The 22,912-nt window shown below is 38.0% G+C and overlaps 2 protein-coding genes across 2 annotated transcripts in view; one reads left to right on the forward strand and one right to left on the reverse strand.

Moving 5' to 3' along the window:
- LOC130217794 (CD48 antigen-like) lies at positions 1-21,107 on the forward strand. The gene is made up of 5 exons (XM_056449998.1): positions 1-73; positions 3,015-3,335; positions 5,289-5,342; positions 9,281-9,535; positions 20,776-21,107. Exons 1-5 carry the CDS (start codon positions 31-33, stop codon positions 20,880-20,882), a joined length of 780 nt encoding a protein of 259 aa, XP_056305973.1. The 5' UTR covers positions 1-30; the 3' UTR covers positions 20,883-21,107.
- The window catches only part of LOC130217457 (uncharacterized), an 11,831-nt gene continuing 9,875 nt past the window's right edge, over positions 20,957-22,912 (reverse strand). Inside the window, exon 5 of the mRNA XM_056449569.1 lies at positions 20,957-21,036. Within this exon, the coding sequence (XP_056305544.1) occupies positions 20,957-21,036 (80 nt within the window). The remainder of the gene's footprint in view (positions 21,037-22,912) is intronic.

Genomic DNA, 22,912 nt, shown 5'->3' on the forward strand with positions numbered 1-22,912 from the left:
CCACCTTTTACAGTCCAGTACCTTTTTAAAATGCACCTCATCCTGTGGATCTTCATTGTCTTTGTCATCAAGGGTGAGTTTTTTAAAAGTAGTTTAATTTTGAGTGGTTGTGGCCATTGATCAAGTTATGTAATGGAAACTTTTCAACACTTTAAAGTCAGATCCTGCTTGAAAAGTTGCATAGTTAAAAAAATTCTGAGAAATTTTGAGAGTGATTTTGATAACAATATTATAATTCAAAATACTAATATTGAAAACTAGACCTCAGCATGCATTCAGCAGGCAAGTGTGTATTAATATACCGGACATGCATGAAATATGCATTGAAATGTTATGCATAGCTAAAAAGTGGGTGTTATCATGATTGCATTCCAGTATGATGTATGATAATAAAATTATTTGGGGGCTTTTTTTTTTTTTGCACATTTTTTTTTTGCATTATTTTGTTTTATACGATCTTTTCAGTTTGGGTGAGTTTTGATTCAGTGTAATCAAATTGTCTAGTTTCAGTTTTCCAGCATATTTATTATTTCAGGTCTGCTACCATTAAAGAGTGCGGCCTACACAATGGTGGCTGAACAAACTCAGGATTACAGTATTAGTTTTGAGCTAAAAACATAAATAAACAGACAAAAACATGTTAAATGACATAATTTTAACGTAAAATAATATTTTTATAAGACTAAAAGCTATGCCTACACAGAATCTGCTTGCACAGAAATACGCAGATTGTAGCTTATTACTGAGTTTAGGTATATGTTTATGCAAATGTATGTAAATATTTATTTATTCAGTTTTTAAATGAACTTCAATGAATTTATTAACTGATTTCTACATTTTTATATTATTTACAGTTAGGTCCATAAATATTTGGACATCGACACAATTCTAACATTTTTGGCTCTATACACCAACACATTGGATTTGAAATTAAACAAACGATGTGCTTTAAATGCAGACTGTCAGCTTTAATTTGAGGGTATTTACATCCAAATCAGGTGAACACTGTAGGAATTATAACAGTTTGCATATGTGCCTCCCACTTGTTAAGGGACCAAAAGTACACTGACAAAAATTATTCAAAGATGATTCCTTGGATTTACTAAAAAAAATTTACGTTAAGTGGTTGTAAAACAATTTATTTGGGTTGAATTTAAACAAACAAATTAAGTTGAATTTTCTTAAATTTAATCTGTTTGTTTAAATTCAACACAAATAAATTGTTTGCAACAGTTTTGCAGACATCTTTTTTTTCAGTGTAATCGGACAGAATAATAACCATGAATCAAAATTATACATTTTAATCCTTGGTTGCAAATCCTTTGCAGTCAATTACAGCCCGATGTCTGGAACGCATAGACATCACCAGACGCTGGGTTTCTTTCCTGGTGGTGCTCTGCCAGGTGCTCTACAGCAACTGTCTTCAGTTCATGTTTGTTCTTGGGGCTTTTTCCCTTCAGTTTTGTCTTCAGCAAGTAAAATGCATGCTCAATCGGACTCAATCGGAGCAGATAAAGTTAAAGTTGATTTCAAGTGTGACATTTGCATTTGGAATCTGTTACTGTCAACTCTCAAGATGAGATCCAAAAAGCTGTCACTATCAGTCAAGCAAGCCATTATTAGGCTGGAAAAACAAAACAAACCCATCAGAGAGATAGCAAAATCATTAAGCCTGGCCAAAACAACTGTTTGGAAAATTCTTAAAAAGAAGAAATTCACCAGTGAGCTCAGAGACACCAAAAGACCCAGAAAACCACAGAATCAACTGTGGTGGATGACTGAAGAATTTTTTCCATGGTGAGGAAACCACCCTTCACAACAGTTGGCCAGACCAAGAACACTCTCCAGGAGGCAGGTGTATTTGTGTTAAAGTCAGTAATCAAGAGAAGACGACACCAGAGTGAACACAATGTCCACCACAAGAAGTAAAACCTGCGCCTCAAAAACAGGAAGGCCAGATTAGAGTTCTGAAAAAGCCTTCACAGTGCTGGAACAACATCCTGTGGACAGATGAGATCAAGACCAACTTGTACTAGAGTGATGGGAAGAGAAGAGAATGGAGAAGGAAAGGAACTGCTCGTGATCCTAAGCAGTGAAGCATGGTGGTAGTAGTGATATGGCGTAGGCATGTTTGGCTGTCAATGGAACTGGTTCTCTTGTATTTATTGATGATGTGACTGCTGACAAAAGCTGCAGGATGAGTTCTGAAGTGTTTCAGGCAATAATTTCTGCTCATATTGAGCCAAATGCTTCAGAACTCATTGGCCGGCACTTCACAGTGCAGATGGAGAATGACCCAAAGCACACGGCAAAAGCAACCAAAGAGTTTTTTAAGAGGAAAGAAGTGGAATGTTATGCAAAGGCCAAGTCAATCACCTGACCAGAGTCCGATTGAGCATGCGTTTCACTTGCTGAAGACAAAACTGAAGGGAAAAAGCCCCAAGAACAAACATGAACTGAAGACAGTTGTTGTAGAGCACCTGGCAGAGCACCACCAGGAATGAAACCCAGCGTCTGGTGATGTCTATGCGTTCCAGACATCGGGCTGTAATTGACTGCAAAGGATTTGCAACCAAGGATTAAAATGTATAAGTTTGATTTATGATTATAATTCTGTCCGATTACACTGAAAAAAAAAGATGTCTGCAAAACTGTTGCAAACAATTTATTTGTGTTGAATTTAAACAAATAAATTAAATTTAAGAAAATTCAACCTAATTTGTTTGTTTAAATTCAACCCAAATAAATTGTTTACAACCACTTAACGTAAAAAAAAAAAAATTGTAAATCCAAGGAATCATCTTTGAATCATTTTTTTTGTGTACTTTTGGTCCCTTAACAAGTGGGAGGCAAATATGCAAACTGTTGTAATTCCTACAGTGTTCACCTGATCATACGTCTCATTTAATTATTAATCACCTGTTTCTAAATGGTCTGTCTCTACAAGTGAGGGGGACGGATATATATACAGTGTGCATTTTCTAGTATTTGATCTGGTTTTAATACTCATTCAGTTTTAGTGACTGCGGAGGCGGATGAGTTGGAGACCGTGCTGGAGGGAGATGTTTTCACTTTACAAACAAGAGGAATGGACCTCGAGAGCATCCGTGAAGTAACATGGCTGTTTCAAAAAGGTGATAAGACTGTCCGCATCGCTCAGATGTATCAGGGACATGAGCCTTTTTATGAGAGGAAAAGTACTGGCAGAGTGAAAATGGACCCAAAGACTGGATCGCTGACCATCCAGAACATCAGCATCAGTGATTCTGGACTGTACGAAGTCACTATAAAGACAAGATCCGTCTCAAAGAAAAGATTCAGAGTGGATGTTTATGGTCAGTTAAAACACACACACACACACACACGCACACACACACACGCACACACGCACACACACACACATTCTATTATAATTAGGAAAGATAACCTCTGATTATTAGGAAATGAGTTGTCATTAAATAAGGAAAAGCATGTTCAGCAAGTTTACTCTGTATATAATATATGCTAATTAATTCTGTTAATTAGTTAATTAGGTTTTGTCTTTTGTATTTTAGGTTACATACTTTTAATGTTGACAATTCAACTGTGCAGTTTCACAAAGTGACTTTTAAAAACATTTTAGTTGTTTGAAATAATATTTTGCATAAGAAATAGATTAGATTTAGGTCTATAGATTTCTGTCAGTTTTTGTACCATATTTTAAAGGGGACCTGTTATGCCCCTTTTACAAGATGTAAAATAAGTCTCTGATGTCCGTAGAGTGTGTGTGTGTGTGTGTGTGTGTGTGTGTGTGTGTGTGAAGTTTCAGCCCAAAATACCACACAAGTAATGTTTATAACTCTCTGAAACTCCCCCTTTTAGGCTTTGATCCTAATTGTGGCGTTTTGGTGACTGTCGCTTTAAATTCAAATGAGATTGTGCTCTTTTTAAAAGAGGGCGGAGCTACAAATGACTGTGTCAGGAGTAAGTATTTTACGTCTTGCCAGTTTAGTGGCTAATTCGTACGAGTTCGTTCGAGTTCAGTCGTACGAAATTGTACGATTTTAAAAAGAAGGCGTGGCACCTAACCCCACCCCTAAACCCAACCGTCATTGGGGGATGAGCAAATCGTACTAAATTGTACGAATTAGCCACTAAATCAAAAAGTTACGAATTGCCGTGAGATTGTGTTGCAAAAATCCCAGGATGTCCTTCGATAAAGAGTAGGGGTTTAACCCTGGCATCCTGGCCTCTGTCCATCATGGAGTCCTAGCCATCCCCATATCATAACTGGCTTCATCACTCTGTCTCCTCTCCACCAATCAGCTGGTGTGTGGTGAGGTAAAGTCTAGATCGGATACGCGGCCGGCTGGAAGTTCGATGATGTACATATCAATATAGCAGCATTTTTTTATGACTCTGTATAACAATAATTAATATTTTTACAGTACTGTGACGATTGGGTTTAGGGTTGGGTTGGGAGTAGGCGTTAAAAATACAATTTATTGGGTCATTTAATAGATAACATAAATAATACTCAGTACAGCTACTGTTTTACGTTACTGTGACGGTTGTGTTCAGGGTTGGGGTGGACGTTAATAAAATAAAATAAATTTGAAATTTAATAAACAATATAAATAATTCTCGTTAACTTCCGGCAGCAACCATATCTGATCTATCGGTCTTTGTCAGGTGACGTCACCCTCATAAACACCGAATTGCATCATGGGACATAGCCGCCATTTGTGTTGTATCCGAGTTGACGTGAGCTGTTGTATGTTTAGCGTCTTTCACAGAGTAAATACAGTGTTACGTTCTTGTTGTGTTAAGGCCTGTAAGTTAATAGCAAATCACGCGATCGAAAAGGTAAACAAATTATCACGACCACAGATATATTACATTTCCCACTCAGAAGAAAGGATATTGACAGACTGTAGCGGTGCATCGGGTGCCCTGGCCTGCTGCATTGAGGCGCAAAGTACATCTTTTGCTGGCATATCTCTGCTTATGCTCGACATTTTCACAAAAGTAAGTACGTAAGAATATTTAAGTAACTTTACAATTGTCATTGCAACAACCGTGTGGTGTGCTGTCTGGCGCAATATGGCTGCCGTTGCATCATCCAGGTGGATGCTGCACATTGGTGCTGGATGAGGAGATTCCCTCCAATGTGTAAAGCACTTTGAGTGTCTAGAAAATCGCTATATGAATAAAAGGAATTAATATTATTATTATTATTATTATTATTATTATTATTATTATTATTATTATTATTATTATTAAAGTCTGTTTGTCCTGTTTTCTTAAAGAGGCTGTTTCTGTACCTGTCATCACATCTCTGGATGATGTAAACCAAACTCAAGGTGAGTGCACATAAAACAACTTTATTTTTATTATACAAGAAAAGCTTTCACAATGCAAAAAATAAGCGTTATGCATTAAAAACAATAAAGCAAACACAAACTATAAACCAAATAAGCTGCTGCGTTCACCAGCACCACCACAAACCACATCTAAACATACAGTCCAGTTCAACAGGTCTATCAGAGCTAGTTCACAACCAAGATAATTTTCTAACCAAACCCTACTGTCAGATTATTTTGCGCTCACACTTTATTTTGATGGTCCGATTGTTACATTGCATCTACATGCCAACTAATCCTCATTAGATTATAAGTAGACTGTTAGGTTAGGGTTAGTGTGAGTTGACATGTACTTGCGAAGTTTCTTATACTCAGTTAAATGTCTGTTTAGCAGCAGTATCAGCAGATATTAAGCAGACAGATGCTCAAATGGACCATCAAAATAAAGTGTTACCTATTTTTGCATATTTTAAGGCAAATCTCACTTAATTTTGACTTATTATTTCTGAAAATAAAACCATGTTTTTACTTGTCTAGAAAACGCTTCGTGATTTAAGATTTTGTTTAGATATTTAACTAGAAACAAGACAAGAACTAAATGAGAAAAGCATTTTTGCAGTGGATGTTTCTCAGTCACACTCCACATTCCTAAACGGTGAGTTCAAGAGTTCACACTTAGCTGATGATTCATCAAAAGCTTGTTTGGCATGCTGTCCCGGGAGAGAGCCCCGAGCTCAAGGGCTCCCGAGCGGTGGATCTCAGAACTCCCCGTCTGCAGTAGCTAAGGGAACACGTGAGGAAAAAAGGGGGCTAGACAAATGCTTGATTGTTATGCATGATGTATATATTTGGATGGTGGGAGGAAACCGGAGAACCCGGGGAAAACCCACGCGGACACGGGGAGAATATACAAACTCCTCACAGAAACACCTACCAACCTGGCAGGACCAGGGCTGGCAGTGTTCTTGCTGTGGGGCTAACAGTGCTAACCACTGGGCCTCCGTGCCGCCCGATCTATAGTGATGGAGAAGAATGGGGAGGAAGGGGGGTTTCTTCCAAACGAAGATAAAGTGGACTGAAAACTGTGGTTATTTATAGTAGCTTATGGCTCATATGATTGGATGATACTGATTAGCTTAATATCTGACCGGCTGTGATAAATCATAAGCACGTGATCCTCTTGAAATTAGTTTATGAATAAACCCCACATAATGTCATTATTAGCAAATCTGCTGTGTCATTGTCACAGACCGGATCAACACAAGCCATGTCTACATAAGCCACGTTCCAAACCTCACATGACTCAATCCTAGTAACTCATAGTAAATACTACAGTGTTTATGAATCATACTGGAGAAAAGTACTTGAATGAATATGTTGTGGTGATTCTATTGTAGCAAAATGACACAACAACTATAGTAATGTAACCAAATGACCCAATACTGTAGTTTTCTACAACTACAGGGTAAATCATACTGCAATACACAACAATTTACTGTAGTAAAAATGAAAGTAGGCCTATACCACAGTATTTATTACAGTTTATCATATACTACAATACGCCGAGTATTTATTAACAATGTGTTGTAAACAGTACAATACACTTTAATATATGTTTCATGAACACTATAGTATTACACTAAATTACTATGGTATTTCCTAATGCGGCATTGCATCAGATCTAATTGCATCTCATATTCTGGGACCGTTTTTTTTAAAAGGGTTCATCCGGATAAAATTGATCCGGATTTACTAATCCTTTTTTTGCGATCCGTGATCACGTAATCCACCTTACTTTTTGAGCCAGTTTTTCAAAGGAACATCGTATTGGATCAATCTGATCCGGATAGGAACTTTATAGGATCACTAAATCTGGATAACCAGTGCTCAAACAGGATGGGAAATCATAATGTAGAACTATAGATATGTAAAGAGCAGCAAGTAGATTAGCCAGTGTGGGGTCAATATAACTTTATTTTTATTTGAAATGAAAACACACACACACACACATTTTAAAAAACTAAAAACAAGAAACCCCCCCCACCCCATCCTCTTCCAGCAGTTCAGCTCATCTGAGACCTACAGCACAAACACTGTACATGGAGGATATTTATAACATGTTTCAAATAAAGATGTATTGAATTAAAAACAAAAAAAGACCTAATGTCAAAAACGTATAATATACAAATATTTATATACATACAAATTATATATATACAAATATTTCAGACTTCCTCATCTGATGTGGAGAGACCAGCTTGTCTGAGCGTATAGCCTTTAGGAGGCGGATCTCAAGTCTGGCCTTGGTTTGCTGCAGTTTGGTCAGAGTCCGTTGTGCTTCTGCCAGATGATGCTGTGCTTCTGTCCTTTCAGTCTCTTTTTAATCATTGCAGGCATCACTAATAAATATTCTAAAAACAAAAATATTATCCATTGTGATGAATATATCAATTAGTGACAATAAAGTGTATTGTATTTGGTCAATTTTGACAGCTGTTTGGGGGATTATTTTATAAGGCCAAACTCTACTTTAATGTATTCAGCCTTTCAGTATACGCCTACAGCAAAGCCTACCTAATCACTGTAGCCTGACGGATGATCAAATGCAATTAAAACCTTATGAATAAATAGGATATCTTGTAGGATACTGCATGATCCAAATATAGTATTGTTTGATAGTTTTCATTACATTTTGGTCATGAAATCCATGCTGAATCCACCCTTCTGATGGGATCAGATTAATCCAGATTTTTTTGGATCGGAGTGATCCAAATCCTACAAAGAATGGTCTGAAAAACCCAAACTAAAGGTTTGATCTGGATCAAAACCAAGATTAAATTACATGATCTAATCCAGTTACGTAATCAGTTTATTTCTTTATAAAAACCCATTTTTAAGATTTGACCCAATCCGTTATCCACTGGATTACTTAAAAAAAAACTGGGCCCGGGCAATACAAGCGAGTTTTTCCTGAATGGGCTTTACTGTCACGTTTCTTCTTTGAGCTGCTGTCATAATTCAAGTAATGCTGGTTTTATCGTAATTCAATGTTGGGTCAAATATGGACAAAACTAACTATTGGGTTAAAAAGAGAGCAATTGTAAAATCGATCCATATGTGTTTGTCCATATTTGACTCAACGTTAGGTTGAGATCCGACCCAGCATTTTTTTAGAGTGTACTATATTCACCATGGTCAAATGATTCATTTATACTGCATGTGTTTTTCACACTGCATACATTTGACATCACATAGTTTCATAACCCCGTGCAAACAAGAGATGTCATTTCCTCTTCTAAATGACACATGTGAAACTAAGAGTTAAGAGCAGCGTTTACGTTGATGATAATCTGGGGATATGTGTGAAAAATACTCTTATCTATTAAAGCTGACCTACTACACCCCTTTTTACAAGATGTAAAAATAGGGTCACTGATGTCCCTAGAGTGTGTGTGTGTGAAGTTTCAGCTCAAAACACCACACAGATAATGTTTTATAACTCTTTAAAACTGCCCTATTCATGCTTTGATCTTAATTGTGGCGTTTTGGTGACTGTCGCTTTAAATGCAAATGAGATTGTGCTTTTTTAAAAATAGGGCGGAGCTACAAATGCCCTAGTGGCAGATTTAAAACTCTAATGGGGACAGCTGCTTCTCACTCAGGGCTGTTTATGCTAATAAGCAATAGATCATCGCTAGTGGGCGGGGCTTTCCCCCTCTGATTACACCAACAAAGGGAAAATGTCAATCAAAGTGTTTCTGCAGACTGTTTTCATCAAGTGTGATTATAAAACAATACAATTAATACATGTTTACCATTAGATGCTTGATATATTCACACACTGCTGACACACAACTGTGTTTAAACCCCTTATAAAAGTGATTTTCGCATAATAGTACCCTTTTAGGAATCAATTATTAATGATTATATCTCTACAGGTACTTTAAAGCAGCCGCAGGAGCTGTGCTCAGTGTTGTGCTCAGTGAAAAACAGCCGAGACGTGTTGATCTCCTGGTATAAAGGAGGAGAAATGATAAAGCAGAGCAGCAGTCCTGAGCTCAACATCAGCCTCAGTTTATCATTAGAGCTTCATTATGGAGATGCAGAGAGCTACAGATGCACGGCTCACAATCCAGTCAGCAACAAGAGCATCCAGATGCAGATCAGAGATGTCTGCAGATCAACACCGGAAGGTAAATAAATCTAACACTTCCTGCCACTATATGACCTTTGTCCAGCTTTTGTGTGTCTACAAATGTTTCGGCTGAGTTCCCACTGGCCAGCCCACTCAGAGATCTAATCTATATGCATGGCAAATAATATATGGAGATTGCGTATATGGCATACAAGTTCATATTTGGATTGTACATATATAAAATAAGTCATATGCAACATATATTGAATATGCTTAAATATATATTTATTTCAACTATTGGAATAACAAAAGAACAAATATATTGGTTAGAAAAATTGTATGTATGTATATATATGTATATATATATATATATATATATATATATATATATATATATATATATATATATATATATATATATATATATAATATTTATATATAAAACCTATAAGACTGTATATGTGGGCGTCACGGTGGCGCAGTGGGTAGCATGATCCCCTCACAGCAAGAAGGTCGCTGATTCGAGCCCCAGCTGTGTCAGTTGGCATTTCTGTGTGGAGTTTGCATGTTTTCCCCGTGTTCGCACGGGTTTTCTCCGGGTGCTTTGGTTTCCCCCACATGTCCAAAAACATGTGCTATAGGTGACTTGCAAAAGCTAACTTGGCCTTATTGTATGTTTGTGAAAGAGTGTGTGTGGATGTTTCCCACAGATGGGTTGTGGCTGGAAGGGCATTCCCTGCATAAAACACATGCTGGATAAGTTGGCGGTTCATTCCGCTGTGGCGACCCCAGATTAATAAAGGGACTAAGCTGAAAACAAAATTAAGGAATTAATTAATTAATTAAATTAAATTAGGGGTGACATGGTGGTTTAATGGTTAGGACTGTCTCCTCACAGCAAGAAGGTGGCTGGTTCAAGTCTCGGCTGGGGCAGTTGGCATTTCTGTGTGGAGTTTGCATGTTCTCCCCGTGTTGGTGTGGGTTTTCTCAGGGTGCTGTGGTTTCCCCCACAGTCCAAACATAGGTGTTATAGGCAGTGTAGGACTGGGACAGCATTTTCAACCGGGAAAAAGTTAGTTAACAAGGCCACATCTGATGCGATCAAAAAAGTGAAGAGCGATTGAGGGGGTGGGGGTGGGGTTATGGGGGTTAGGTGGTCCCTGTGGCCAGTCCGCCCCTGGCTATTCACCTTATTCTGAGTATGAGTGGGCGCAGCCATTTGAATCATTTTGGCTCAAGACTTCCGGTCTCATTCACTTCCATTCATTTTTAAACTTTAAAAACTGCTCGTTTCGCTGCTTGGTGTTGCAAACTGATATTTTCTTATTATATTATTCTACTTTGTCTGTATTGTCATGCAAACACTTGTTTGTAGAGTAAGTAGTTTGACCGTTTTCTGCCGTTTATTATTCATAGTCATTTCTCCCATAGACAGCTGAATCAGAAGTTCTAAAACAATCGCAAAAACGAGCGCACTTCCGCATTGAAGAATAAGGTCTATAGGGGAATTGAATACAGCTAAATTGCCCGTAGTGTACTGATTGCGTGTATGTCCAGGTTGGGGGTTGAGAGTTGGGCTAATGACCCAAAATTAGGAAAATTTGTGTGGCTAAATATCACCTTCGATAAAATTGGCCCTTGAAGTAAGTAAGTAAGTATACATATATACATACAGTATATAGTATAATGTAACTCAGTTGGCTATATGCCGAGCTAATGTGTTTCCCATACTAATAAACTTCCGGTGACCTGTTATTGTGAATTTTTTCCCATTTTATACGGTTTCTTTTACAGCATTGATGTTGTAATGTAATTAAAATACACTCAGTTAAATAAACTTTGGCATTCATTTAATTGTTCAAGCGTAAAACGAGACAAAAAGCTATTTACTCGCAGAATCGGCAGGCTAGCGCAGAAGCTCCATTGAATATACTGGGGTAAATTAAATGCTCATATTGTAAAGACATGGTGGGGGAAAATGTTATTTAATGCAGGGCTTCTTGTGCAATCTGAGACCCACTTTATATCAGATATCACTCAGCCAGTGGAGATCGCCGATTTTTAAAGAAACCAGACCTTAAATGCGCAGATTTTTGGCATACAATTGACCGGAAGCGCTTCACCCAGGTTACTGGCAAATTCAAAGTCCTATTAGCATACTTCAGCATATACCCTGTTGTTGTGTGCTTTGACACTCTGCAGTTCGGATTATTTCCAACAGATGTCAGCAAACACTGGAAAACAGGCTTTAGGCACCTGACATAATGAGCCAAACCTTTACCTATATTTATTTTAATTATTTTTTTTTTATTTTAACATGGACAATGCTCACTAACCAACAGTTAAATACTGTAAATAATCGAGAATCGTTCATTTTCATGTTGCCTGTTGCCAGATTTTAAAAAGGCAACCTAAATCTGATATAAATACGTTATCACACACAGTGGAAGACAAAATTATTATCTCTCTGGTGAAATGTAGAAAAAAAATGTATAATATTTCTTAAGTGATGTTTAACAGAGCAAAGAAATTTTCACACCATTTCCTATAAGATGTTTTTCTTTCTGGACAAAGTCTGATATGTGGCTAATAATAATTAAAGCATCTTAAAATATTATTAAGGTCAGTATTATTAGCCCCTTATGAACATTTCTATTCAAGCTACAGAACAAACCACTGTTGTTAAACGACTTGCTTAATTAACCTAGCTTGTCTAGTTAACCTAATTAAGCCTTTAAGCTGCTAGTATCTTGAAGAATATCTAGTCAAATATTGTGCTGTCATCATGGCAAAGATGACAAAACAATTATTAGAGATGATTTATTAAAACTATTATGTTTAGAAATGTGTAATTGTGTTAAACAGCAATTGGGAACATTTTTATAACAATTAAAAGTTCACTGGAAGGCAAATAATTGTGCCCTTATAATTGGCTTTCCTCCAATCAACTTTTAATTCTGATACACAGGAGTCAGATTTCTGACATACCATACTGTGAGGGAAATAAGTGTTGAATACGTCATGATAGTTCCTGGGAATAATAAAACCCAAACAATAAAAATCAAAACAATACAAACATAAAAACAAAACAAATCAGAAAAATTAGTTTAATAGAAAATAAATAATAGAAAATATAAAATATAATATAATATAAAAATATAATATAGAAAAATGTGTAATAATGTAATGACAGAAGGAAAAAGTGCTGAGCTACTGAAATGTGTTTAACACCTTATATGAAATACTTTATCGATGCTGGCATCATAAAGACGCCTCTCATATGAAGTCGTGCATTGCTCAGGTGTGAGTTTCTTACAGACTTTAACAGAGTGTCAAAATCTTGATGGTTCTGTGGGTCTCGTCTTATCAAATGTGATTTTTATTCTGTGTTCTCTATTGGATTGGAGTCAGGTGATTGGCTGAGCCATTCTACAGCTTGATTTTCTTTCTCTGAAAGCATTTGAGAGTCTCCTTGGCTGTGTTTTGGATCATTATCTTGCTGAAATGTCCACCCTGGTTTCATCTTCATCCTCCTGCTAATGTAGATGCTGGACTGAAGCAGCTGATATTGATTTACACTGAGGAAGGGCAGAGGGTTTCTGAAGAACTACTGAGAGATTTCAACTGCTGTAACTAATTAGTTTTGTTTTCTTTGCATGTATGGATATTTGTGGTGGTTATCATCATCTGGTGAAAATTTCAAGTCAACAGCACCTTTAGAAATGTTTTCTGAGAAAAATGGTGGCGTGTTTGATACTTATTTATCCCACTGTAAATGTAATTAATGGCAGACTGCCAAAAGCAACATGACTTCATAACCAACCCAGCAGGTTTGAAGGTCGGAAGAGGTGTGCCTGAGCGCGGTTCACTTGGGCTTTGGCGCGGTACGCTTGTGAAATCTCCACTGTGCTGAGCGAGAGCGATTCTCTACTGAACAGCGCATCATCGATGATGTAAGCGTGCCCAGGCCCGAATGTAATGTGAGTGCGGGCCGTCGGGGGAGAGGGAAGGGGGGACAAGCGTGCTTTGGCCCGGTTCAAGGCAACTGTACATAATGTGAGTACGCCCTCAGTCACCCAAAAAATGCCTCAGGTGTGCTTTGTGTGTCAGTGGGTGAGAACACCTTTCAGGATGTGGTCTTAGTGTAAAATTTAATTTGGGGGCCCTTAGCAATTCCAGGTATGGGGCCCTAGCCATAGGCGGAGCGTGTGTAAGGCTGGGGAAGGCTTAGCCTCCCCCTGGCCAGAGACCACGAGGATAGCAGCAAAGAAAAAAATGCATTGAAAACATGTAACAGGTGTAAGGAGTAATATGAATATAATTTAATGTTGAGGATTAACACAACACTTTAGCTATTGTAAGTTTGTCAATCAAATTTAAAGTCCCCCTCCGCACAAAAATGGAGCTGTCCAATCCCGCACGTTGCACTGATGAGTACTGTTTATCACTGGAGTTCTCAGCTGCTCTGAAAACCAACGAAACTGCTGGCTAGCGGACTATTCTGATTTGCTGGTCAAGGACATAAGTAATAAAACGACACATGAGTATTATAATAATAATATAATTTATTATAATATTACATTGGTTTAACTTGTTTTCAGCATTAAATGAAATTGGTAGTTTGATTGTAACATAGTCTAGCCTATAGTGGAGTAATCTTGTTTAGGCAATCGTTTGGAGTTTTACATTTTGAAGGTCAAATATTTATTGCTGAATTACATGTTCGGTTTAGATTGGCCTCGTGAAAAAGAGAATGATTTCATATTCAGGGCCGGTGCATCCAGAGGTGACCTAGGGCGGTAGAATAGTCTCTAATATTAATTATTAATTATTATTAGTAGTAGTAATAAAAGCAACAAGGAGTAATAATTTCATTTGAAACTGCATACAGTAAGTAATAAATACATATTTAATAAATAAGTATTTAACAATTCTTTAATATTTAATAAATGACATCTTGATTAACAGAATTTTAATTCGATTTTTAAAAGTAATAATAATAAAAATAAATAAATAAACTGACCCCAAAATTTTGAAACTGTGTAGATCAGTGGGTTAGTTTAATAAAATAATTTAATGCGCGTGTTGAATATAGCGCAGCGCAAATATTAGCCTTACCCTGGAGTTTGTTCACCCTCCGCCTATGGCCTTAGCTATTTTAAAAAATAAACTGCATGTTAAAAATTTATCGATATATATACAGCAAACTGAAAAGAATCTGCAAACACAGTCAACCCAAAGGACAAAGCAAGTCAAACACTGAATGAAAAAATAAATATATATATATTTCATACAGAAGTTCTCAAATTAACATAGGATAACCTATATAAAAATATAGTCTAAAACCCTGTTTACGACAATAAAACCTTCCACTAGGCCTTCACATGAGTCTTCATCGAATCTTTCATTTTAATGTAGCCAAACTAAAAATCCTGTGCAATAAATAAATGAAATATAGACTAACAGCACTCTGAAAGATTACTTAAATTTGGGTAATTAGAACTGACCATCTCTATTGTCATTTTCCCTTCAATCTAATCTTTTCATATTATGTGAAAGCCATATAGGTTTGCCTATAGCTTACGTTGTTGGGAAGAAGTGAGCTGTGTATCAATTCACAATGAACCCAGCCTTCAAAGAAATACGTTCTGTTGGAGTAGATATGGAAGGAATAGCGTGATGATCAACATTTCATAAGTAGATTGACTTTGTAGGCCCAATCCCAAATTTATTTTTGTACCCCTACCCAATCCCCTTGGCCCCTGAAACAGTGTGGGCTTCAAAATTTACCCCTGAGAATTGGGACAGCACTACAACACCCACACACATCATCATATGTCATCATGAGCTCTTGCTTCATATGAGATCAGATGATGGCGACTGCTGTAGTTATTCTAGTTGCTTTATTTTTTGGTATTTATCTTCAGGAAGTCACTGAAGGCATATTATGTTATCTTAACAATCTAATGTGGCAGTAAGATTGTAACTGTATTCTGCATTAACACAGTGGCCATATTTATCTATGTAAACACACCAAAAACAACATTAACATTATAGCAAAGACTGTAAAAAGCCCATTCCCAGGCACTAGACTATTCTGACAAGGTATTGGAGAGTTATTATTAGAGATTATACAGGGTGGGCCATTTATATTGATACACCTTAATAAAATGGGAATAGTTGGTGATATTAACGTCCTGTTTGTGGCACATTAGTATATGTGAGGGGGAAAACTTTTCAAGATGGGTGGTGACCATGGTGGCCATTTTGAAGTCGGCCATCTTAGATCCCACTTTTGTTTTTTTCAATAGGAAGAGGGTCATGTGACACATCAAACTTATTAGGAATTTCACCAGAAAAACAATGGTGTGCTTGGTTTTAATGCAACTTTTATACTTCATGAGTTATTTACAAGTTTCTGACCACTTATAAAATGTGTTCAATGTGCTGCCCATTGTGTTGGATTGTCAATGCAACCCTCTTCTCCCACTCTACACACACTGATAGCAACACCACAGGAGAAATGCCAGCACAGGCTTCCAGTATCCGTAGTTTCAGGTGCTGCACATCTTATATCTTCACACCATACACAAAGATAGTGGGGCCATTCTTCATCAATGGAAACCTCAAGGCCACTGGATATTTGAAGTTGCTACATGATGATGTGTTTCCCTCTTTATGCACTGAATCTGGCACCTTCCCTGAGTTTTTCCAGCAAGATGGTGCACCACCACATTATGGGTGTCGGGTCCGAGCCTTCCTAGATGAACAGTTTCCTGAAAAGTGGATTGGTCATCGTGGGCCAGCTCAATGGGCCCCAAGGTCTCCCGATCTGACCCCCTTAGACTTTTATCTTTGGGGTCATCTGATGGCAATTGTCTATAGTGTGAAGATACAAGATGTGCAGCACCTGAAACTACGGATACTGGAAGTCTGTGCTGGCTTTTCTCCTGTGGTGTTGCTATCAGTGTGTGTAGAGTGGGAGAAGAGGGTTGCACTAACAATCCAACACAATAGGCAGCACATTGAACACATTTTATAAGTGGTCAGAAACTTGTAAATAACTCATGAAAGAATAAAATTACGTTAAAACCAAGCACACCATTGTTTTTCTGGTGAAATTCCTAATAAGTTTGATGTGTCAAATGACCCTCTTCCTACTGAAAAAACAAAAGTTGGATCCAAGATGGCCGACTTCAAAATGGCCACCATGTTCACTACCCATCTTGAAAAGTTTGCCCCCTCACATATACTAATGTGCCACAAACAAGACGTTAATATCACCAACTCTTCCCATTTTCCATTCCTGAATTTCCTTGAGTGGCCCAGCCAGAGCCCAGACCTAAATCCTATTGAAGTTCTCTGGAGAGATCTGAAAAAGGCTGTACACTATCGCTTCCCATCCAACCTGATAGAGCTTGAGAGGTACTGCAAAGATGAATGGGCAAAAATTCAAAAAGACAGGTGTGCATCAATGGGCATCATATTCAAAAAGACTTGAGGCTGTAACTGCTGCCAAATGTGCATCAACAAAGTATTGAGCAAAGGCTGTGAATACTGATGTACATGTGATTTTATCAGCTTTTTTTTTTTAATAAATTTGCAACAATTTCAACAAATCTTTTTTCACATTGTCATAATGGGGGATTGTGTGTAGAATGTTGAGGAAATAAATGAGTTTAGTCCATTTTGAAATAAGGCTGTAACATAAACAAATGTGGAAAAAGTAAAGCGCAATGAATACTTTCCGGATGCACTGTAGATCATTGATAGAGAGTGTTCTCACATATAATATTGGTTTATGGTTTGGAAACACAACACTTAGACGAAATTATCGCAAATTACCAATCAGGCAAATAAGATAACTGGTCACAAACAACATTTACTGCAGATTCTGTTTGACTCCTTTATGGAAAAAACAGCAGTTGTGATTTAAAGATAATACACATCCCCTTCATTCAGCTTTTGCAATGTTACCATCAGGACGCAGGTTTAGAATTCCTAAAGCCCGAAGAAATGCTTATAAAAAGTTATTTATCCCAATTGCAGTTGTTGTCTTAAATCGGATCACTGTTTGAAGTGAATGAGGTAGTTGTAAAGAATGATGTGCAGTAATATGTACGGGGCTAATTTGGTTTTTACATTTTTAACTGATGTTGCTGTCTGGATGAGTGTGTCTATTGTGTGATTGTATGCAGTTTTTGTCTTAAATCCAGTGTTAAAGACGACTTTCCTTTTTGTGCCCAGCAGAACAGACAATAGAGTTAACTAAACTAAAATAAACAGGTCCTAAACTTTGAAATACCATTCCTACTGAGCGTCGTACAATCACTTGCGACCGTTTAAAGCCAAGCTTAAGACCCACAGTAAAATGAATCGCCAACTTATCCAGCAAATGCCCTTCCAGCCCCAACCCAGTACTAGGAAACACCCATACACACACATACACTACAGCCAATTTAGTTTACCCAATTCCCCTATAGCGCTTGTGTTTGGACTGGAGGAAACCGGAGTACCTGGAGAAAATCAACACCAACACGTGCAACGAGTAAACTCCACACAGACACGCCAATTGACCCAGCCAGGCTTCGAACCAGCAACCTTCTTGCTGTGAGGCGACAGTGCTTACCACTGAGCCACCGTGCCACCCTCTGTTTTATTGTTTTACTGTATTTTATTGACATTTCTGGTAGTGTTTAGCATCGATTGCTTTAAGTTGTGTTTTATAAATGTTTTTACTGGTGTAAAGCATTTAGGTCAACCTTGGTTGAAGTAAGGTGCTATATAAATAAAGCTTCATTGATTGATTGATTGTTGATCCCGCACTTTAGATTTCATTCCTGACTTTATTAGCAGTTGGATTTGCCAGATCCGCATAGCAAACTCTTTCTGAAGGCACGTGTCCACCGAAGTGTTTTTTTTTGTGCTACAGAAACATAAGCGCCAAAGACGCTGAGCTGCGAGCACCATTGCCACTGTCAAAACACACAGCTTTTAACATGCATTTTTTTTCTCTCTGTGGTCAGCTGCACCTCAAGCAATGAGTTTAAAACTTGTTTTAAAAGAGTGCATGTTTGAAATTAGGAGAGCACAGCCGCATAGTACGAGTACAATTATATGAGGATGCTTCCAACACACAACAGGTCTCCAGGTTTGTGGTTGTTAAATCTGTTTTATTTTGTATAGTAGCATTATGGATATCCATACAGCACTGGATATTAACTTTCATCCGGTCACATTTTGCAAGTAGACATGTAAAAACAGTGTAAAGTTAAACTTGTGTACTGCCAACTTTGTAACAGCATGTCTCTGCTTCATCCGTGCCTCTCTCTGTCACTGACTGCTGTTTATCCGACTTAACGCAGGAGAAACAGACAGATGTGGGAACGGTGGGTGGATTAGAAGGTATTGCATTGTATATTGATATAAGGTGCTGTGTACAAGTGCGTATGATAAAGTATTGCACGTTTATTGCACAGTAGGGGGATATTTAACTGTTCATAAGGTAGACAGCCTGAGGAAAGAAACTTTTCCTGTGTCTGGCTGTTTTTGTGCTTGGTGCTCTGAAGCGCCGACCAGACGGTAACAGTTCGAACAGGTAGTGTGCTGGGTGTGAGGCGTCCAGAGTGATTTTGCGAGCCCTTTTACTCACTCTGGAAGAGTACAGTTCTTGAAGTGTAGGAAGGGTTGTGCCAGTGATTCGTTCAGCAGTCCGGACTATTCGCTGAAGTCTGCGGAGGTCGGTTTTGGCAGCTGAGCCGAACCAGACGGTGATTGAAGTGCAGAGGATGGATTGGATGACAGCTGAGTAGAACTGTACGAGCAGCTCCTGTGGCAGGTTGAACTTCCTCAGCTGATGAAGGAAGTACAGTCTCTGCTGGGCTTTCTTCACAATAGAGTCTATATGAGTGTCCCACTTCAGATCCTGAGAGATGGTGGTGCCCAGGAACCTGAATGACTCTACTGCAGCCACAGTGCTGTTCATGATGGTGAGTGGGGGGAGTGCAGGGGGGTTTCTCCTGAAGTCCACTATCATCTCCACTGTTTTGAGCGTGTTCAGCTCCAGGTTGTTGTATCTGCACCATAACGCCAGCCGCTCCACGTCCTGTCTGTATGCAGACTCGTCACCGTTCTGGATGAGGCCGATAACAGTAGTGTCGTCTGCAAACTTAATGAGTTTGATGGAGGGGTCTTTTGCAGTGCAGTCGTTGGTGTACAGGGAGAAGAGCAGTGGAGAAAGAACACAACCCTGGGGGGCACCAGTGCTGATGGTGCGGCTGTCGGATGTGATTTTGCCCATTCTGACTAGCTGTTGTCTATCTGTCAGAAAGCTGGTGATCCATTGACAGACAGAGCTAGGAACAGAGAGCTTGGCCAGTTTGTACTCAAGCAGTGATGGGACGATGGTGTTAAAGGCAGAACTGAAGTCCACAAACAGAATCCTTGCGTAGTTCCCTGGTTTGTCCAGATGTTGTAGGGTATAATGCAGTCCCATGTTGACTGCATCATCCACAGACCGGTTTGCTCTATAGGCGAACTTCAGGGGGTCCAGCAAGGGTCCAGTGATGTCCTTCAGATAATGCTAGCACCAGTCTTTCGAATGACTTCATGGCCACAGATGTTAAGGCCACAGGTCTGTAGCCATTGAGTCCTGTGATCTTTGGCTTCTTTGGGATTGGGATGATGGTGGAGCGCTTAAAGCAGGATGGAACTTTGTGCTGTTCCATTGATCTATTAAAGATATGGGAGAAAATGGGAGCCAGCTGGTCAGCGCAAGTTCTCAGACAGGCTGGTGAGACACCATCTGGCCCTGGTGCTTTCCTTCTCTTCTGTTTACTGAAGATCTGATGCACATCATCCTCACTGATCTGAAGTGCAGGGGGGAGAGGAAGATGGCTGAAAGTGTTGATGGCGGTGTAGGAAGATGGTCCGGGCTGTGTTGACGTGGTATTGATGGCCGTGTAGGGAGAGTCCAGGCTGTGTTGATGTGGTGTTGATGGCTTTGTAGGGAGATGGGTGTGGGCTGTCTGGTCAGAGGTGTCAAATCTACAGTAGGAAATATTCAGCTCGTTTGCAAGATGTTTGTTGCTGTCGATGCTGGAGGATGGTGTCTTGTAGTTTGTGATGTATTTCAGGCCTTTCCACACTGATGCACGGTCGTTGGCAGAAAACCGGTTTATCCAAGAAGAAGAGCTGAATCCGCCATTTGTCCTCTTGTGGTTTATAAGCCGTCTAAAGCGGACCGTCTGAAACAGTCCACAAGTGTCCTCACAGCCATAAAAATGTCTTCTTTTTCAGATTCCCAAGATCACTGTGGCGCCATTGAGGCTCAGATTCGTCTAGTTCTGTCTGCTCTCGTGGGAATCGCCACCATTGTATTTCTGCTTGAGCATCTCAGATACTGACAGAAGTTTCTTCTCTCTTTATGGTCACCTTCATACAAACAGCACCCACAACAGGTGTAGCTGACCCTCCTCCTTCAGGCTCCATGGTTCAGGTCCCTCTCTGAACGATTATTATCATCCACCATCTTTATGGATATAGCTGGTGTTTCAGGTGCTGTAGGTAAAAAATATATATATTTTCAGGGCTTAAACTTTGACTTGAAATATAACATATGACATTTTATTTTAGACCCCCCCCCCCCATTTATGTTTAACAGAGACATATTTTTCCAACACATTTCTAATCATAATAGTTTTAATAACTCATCTCTAATAACTGATTTATTTTCTCTTTGTCATGATGACAGTAAATAATATTTGATTAGATATTCTTCAAGATACTAGTATTCAGCTTAAAGTGACATTTAAAGGCTTAATTACAACATTAACTAACTAGGCAAATTAGGGTAATTATGTCATTGTATAACAGTGGTTTATTCTGTAGTATTGAAACAAAAATTGCTTACTGGGGCTAATAATATTAACCTTAAAATGGATTAAGCTTAAAAACTGCTTTTATTCTAGCCAAAATAAAACAAGACTTTCTCTAGAAGGAAAAATATTATTGGAAATAACTGTGGAAAAATGGCCTTGCTCCATTAAATATCACTTGAGAAATATTTGAAAAGAATAATTATTTTTACAGGAGGGCGAAAAAATGAAATTGCACAAGGAGAAAGTACAGAACTAGTGAGATATGTTTAATATTTTGTATAAAAGGCTTTTAGCTATAGCAGTTTAAGGTAAGCTAATCTTAAATTAACCAGATGTGCCATTGGGTTGGATTTATGCATCAGGTCATAAACAACAGCAGCTTCATATAATGTTTAATAAATGTCTATATTATACAGAGCAACCTGCAAACTTTAAAAGAACAAGCTTCATTCATTGGTGTTTATTTTTAATTCTTTTTTAAATATTTCCCAAATGATGTTTAACAGAGCAAGGAAATTTTCACAGTATGTCTGATAATATTTTTTCTTCTGGAGAAAGTCTTATTTGCTTTATTAAGGCTAGAATAAAATCAGCTTTAAGCTAACTTTGTTGTTTCGCTAGTCAACAGAACAAACCATCAGTATCCAATAACTTGCCTAATTACCCTAACCTGCTTAGTTAACCTAATTAACCTAGTTAAGCCTTTAAATGTCACTTTAAGTTGTATAGAAGTGTCTTGAAAAATATCTAGTCTAATATTATTCACTGTCATCATGGCAAAGATAAAATAAATCAGTTATTAGAAATGAGTTATTAAAACTATTATGATTAGAAATGTGCTGAAGAAAATCTTCTCTCCGTTAAACAGAAATTGGGGGGAAAAATAAACAGGGGGGCTAATAATTCTGTCTTCAACTGTATGTATGTATAGATAGATAGATAGATAGATAGATAGATAGATAGATAGATAGATAGATAGATAGATAGATAGATAGATAGATAGATAGATAGATGTATATTTAGACTGTATATTTGTCTTCAATAAGCTTCAGAAGTTGTTATGTCAGTAATAAATGTGTATTTGTTTTTGCTGTTGTATTAAAACGATTGTATTTCTACACCTGGTGGCTGATTCTAGTATCACTTTGACACTTCATGGTACAGCTAGTTTTTTCATATTGCTTCAGAGTAGATGGGATTTGCTGACATGATGTTGCACTTTCTCTATAATGTTTCTAAATCAATAACATGTACAGGTCATTACCTCTCACACTTTCTTTCACTTGGACAGATTTTACCGAAATAATCGGACATTTTCCAATCTAATACGCTAATTAGATGCATGCACAAAACTGGAAAACTTCATAAAACATCTGCAATCTAGCAAGTCAAAGAGAACAAAATTGTCACTTACTGATAAACCGGTGCCAAATATTAAACAGAAAAAGTGTATTTTTCTGCTTTAGGACAAGCCACAAGGCCTTTTTTCTTACATAAAAAAAAACTTTCAATAGCTTTTAAAAAAAAAAAAAATCTTGCAAGAATTAAGAAGCTTT

Source organism: Danio aesculapii, chromosome 23 (assembly GCF_903798145.1).
Source record: "Danio aesculapii chromosome 23, fDanAes4.1, whole genome shotgun sequence".
NCBI lineage: Eukaryota > Metazoa > Chordata > Actinopteri > Cypriniformes > Danionidae > Danio > Danio aesculapii.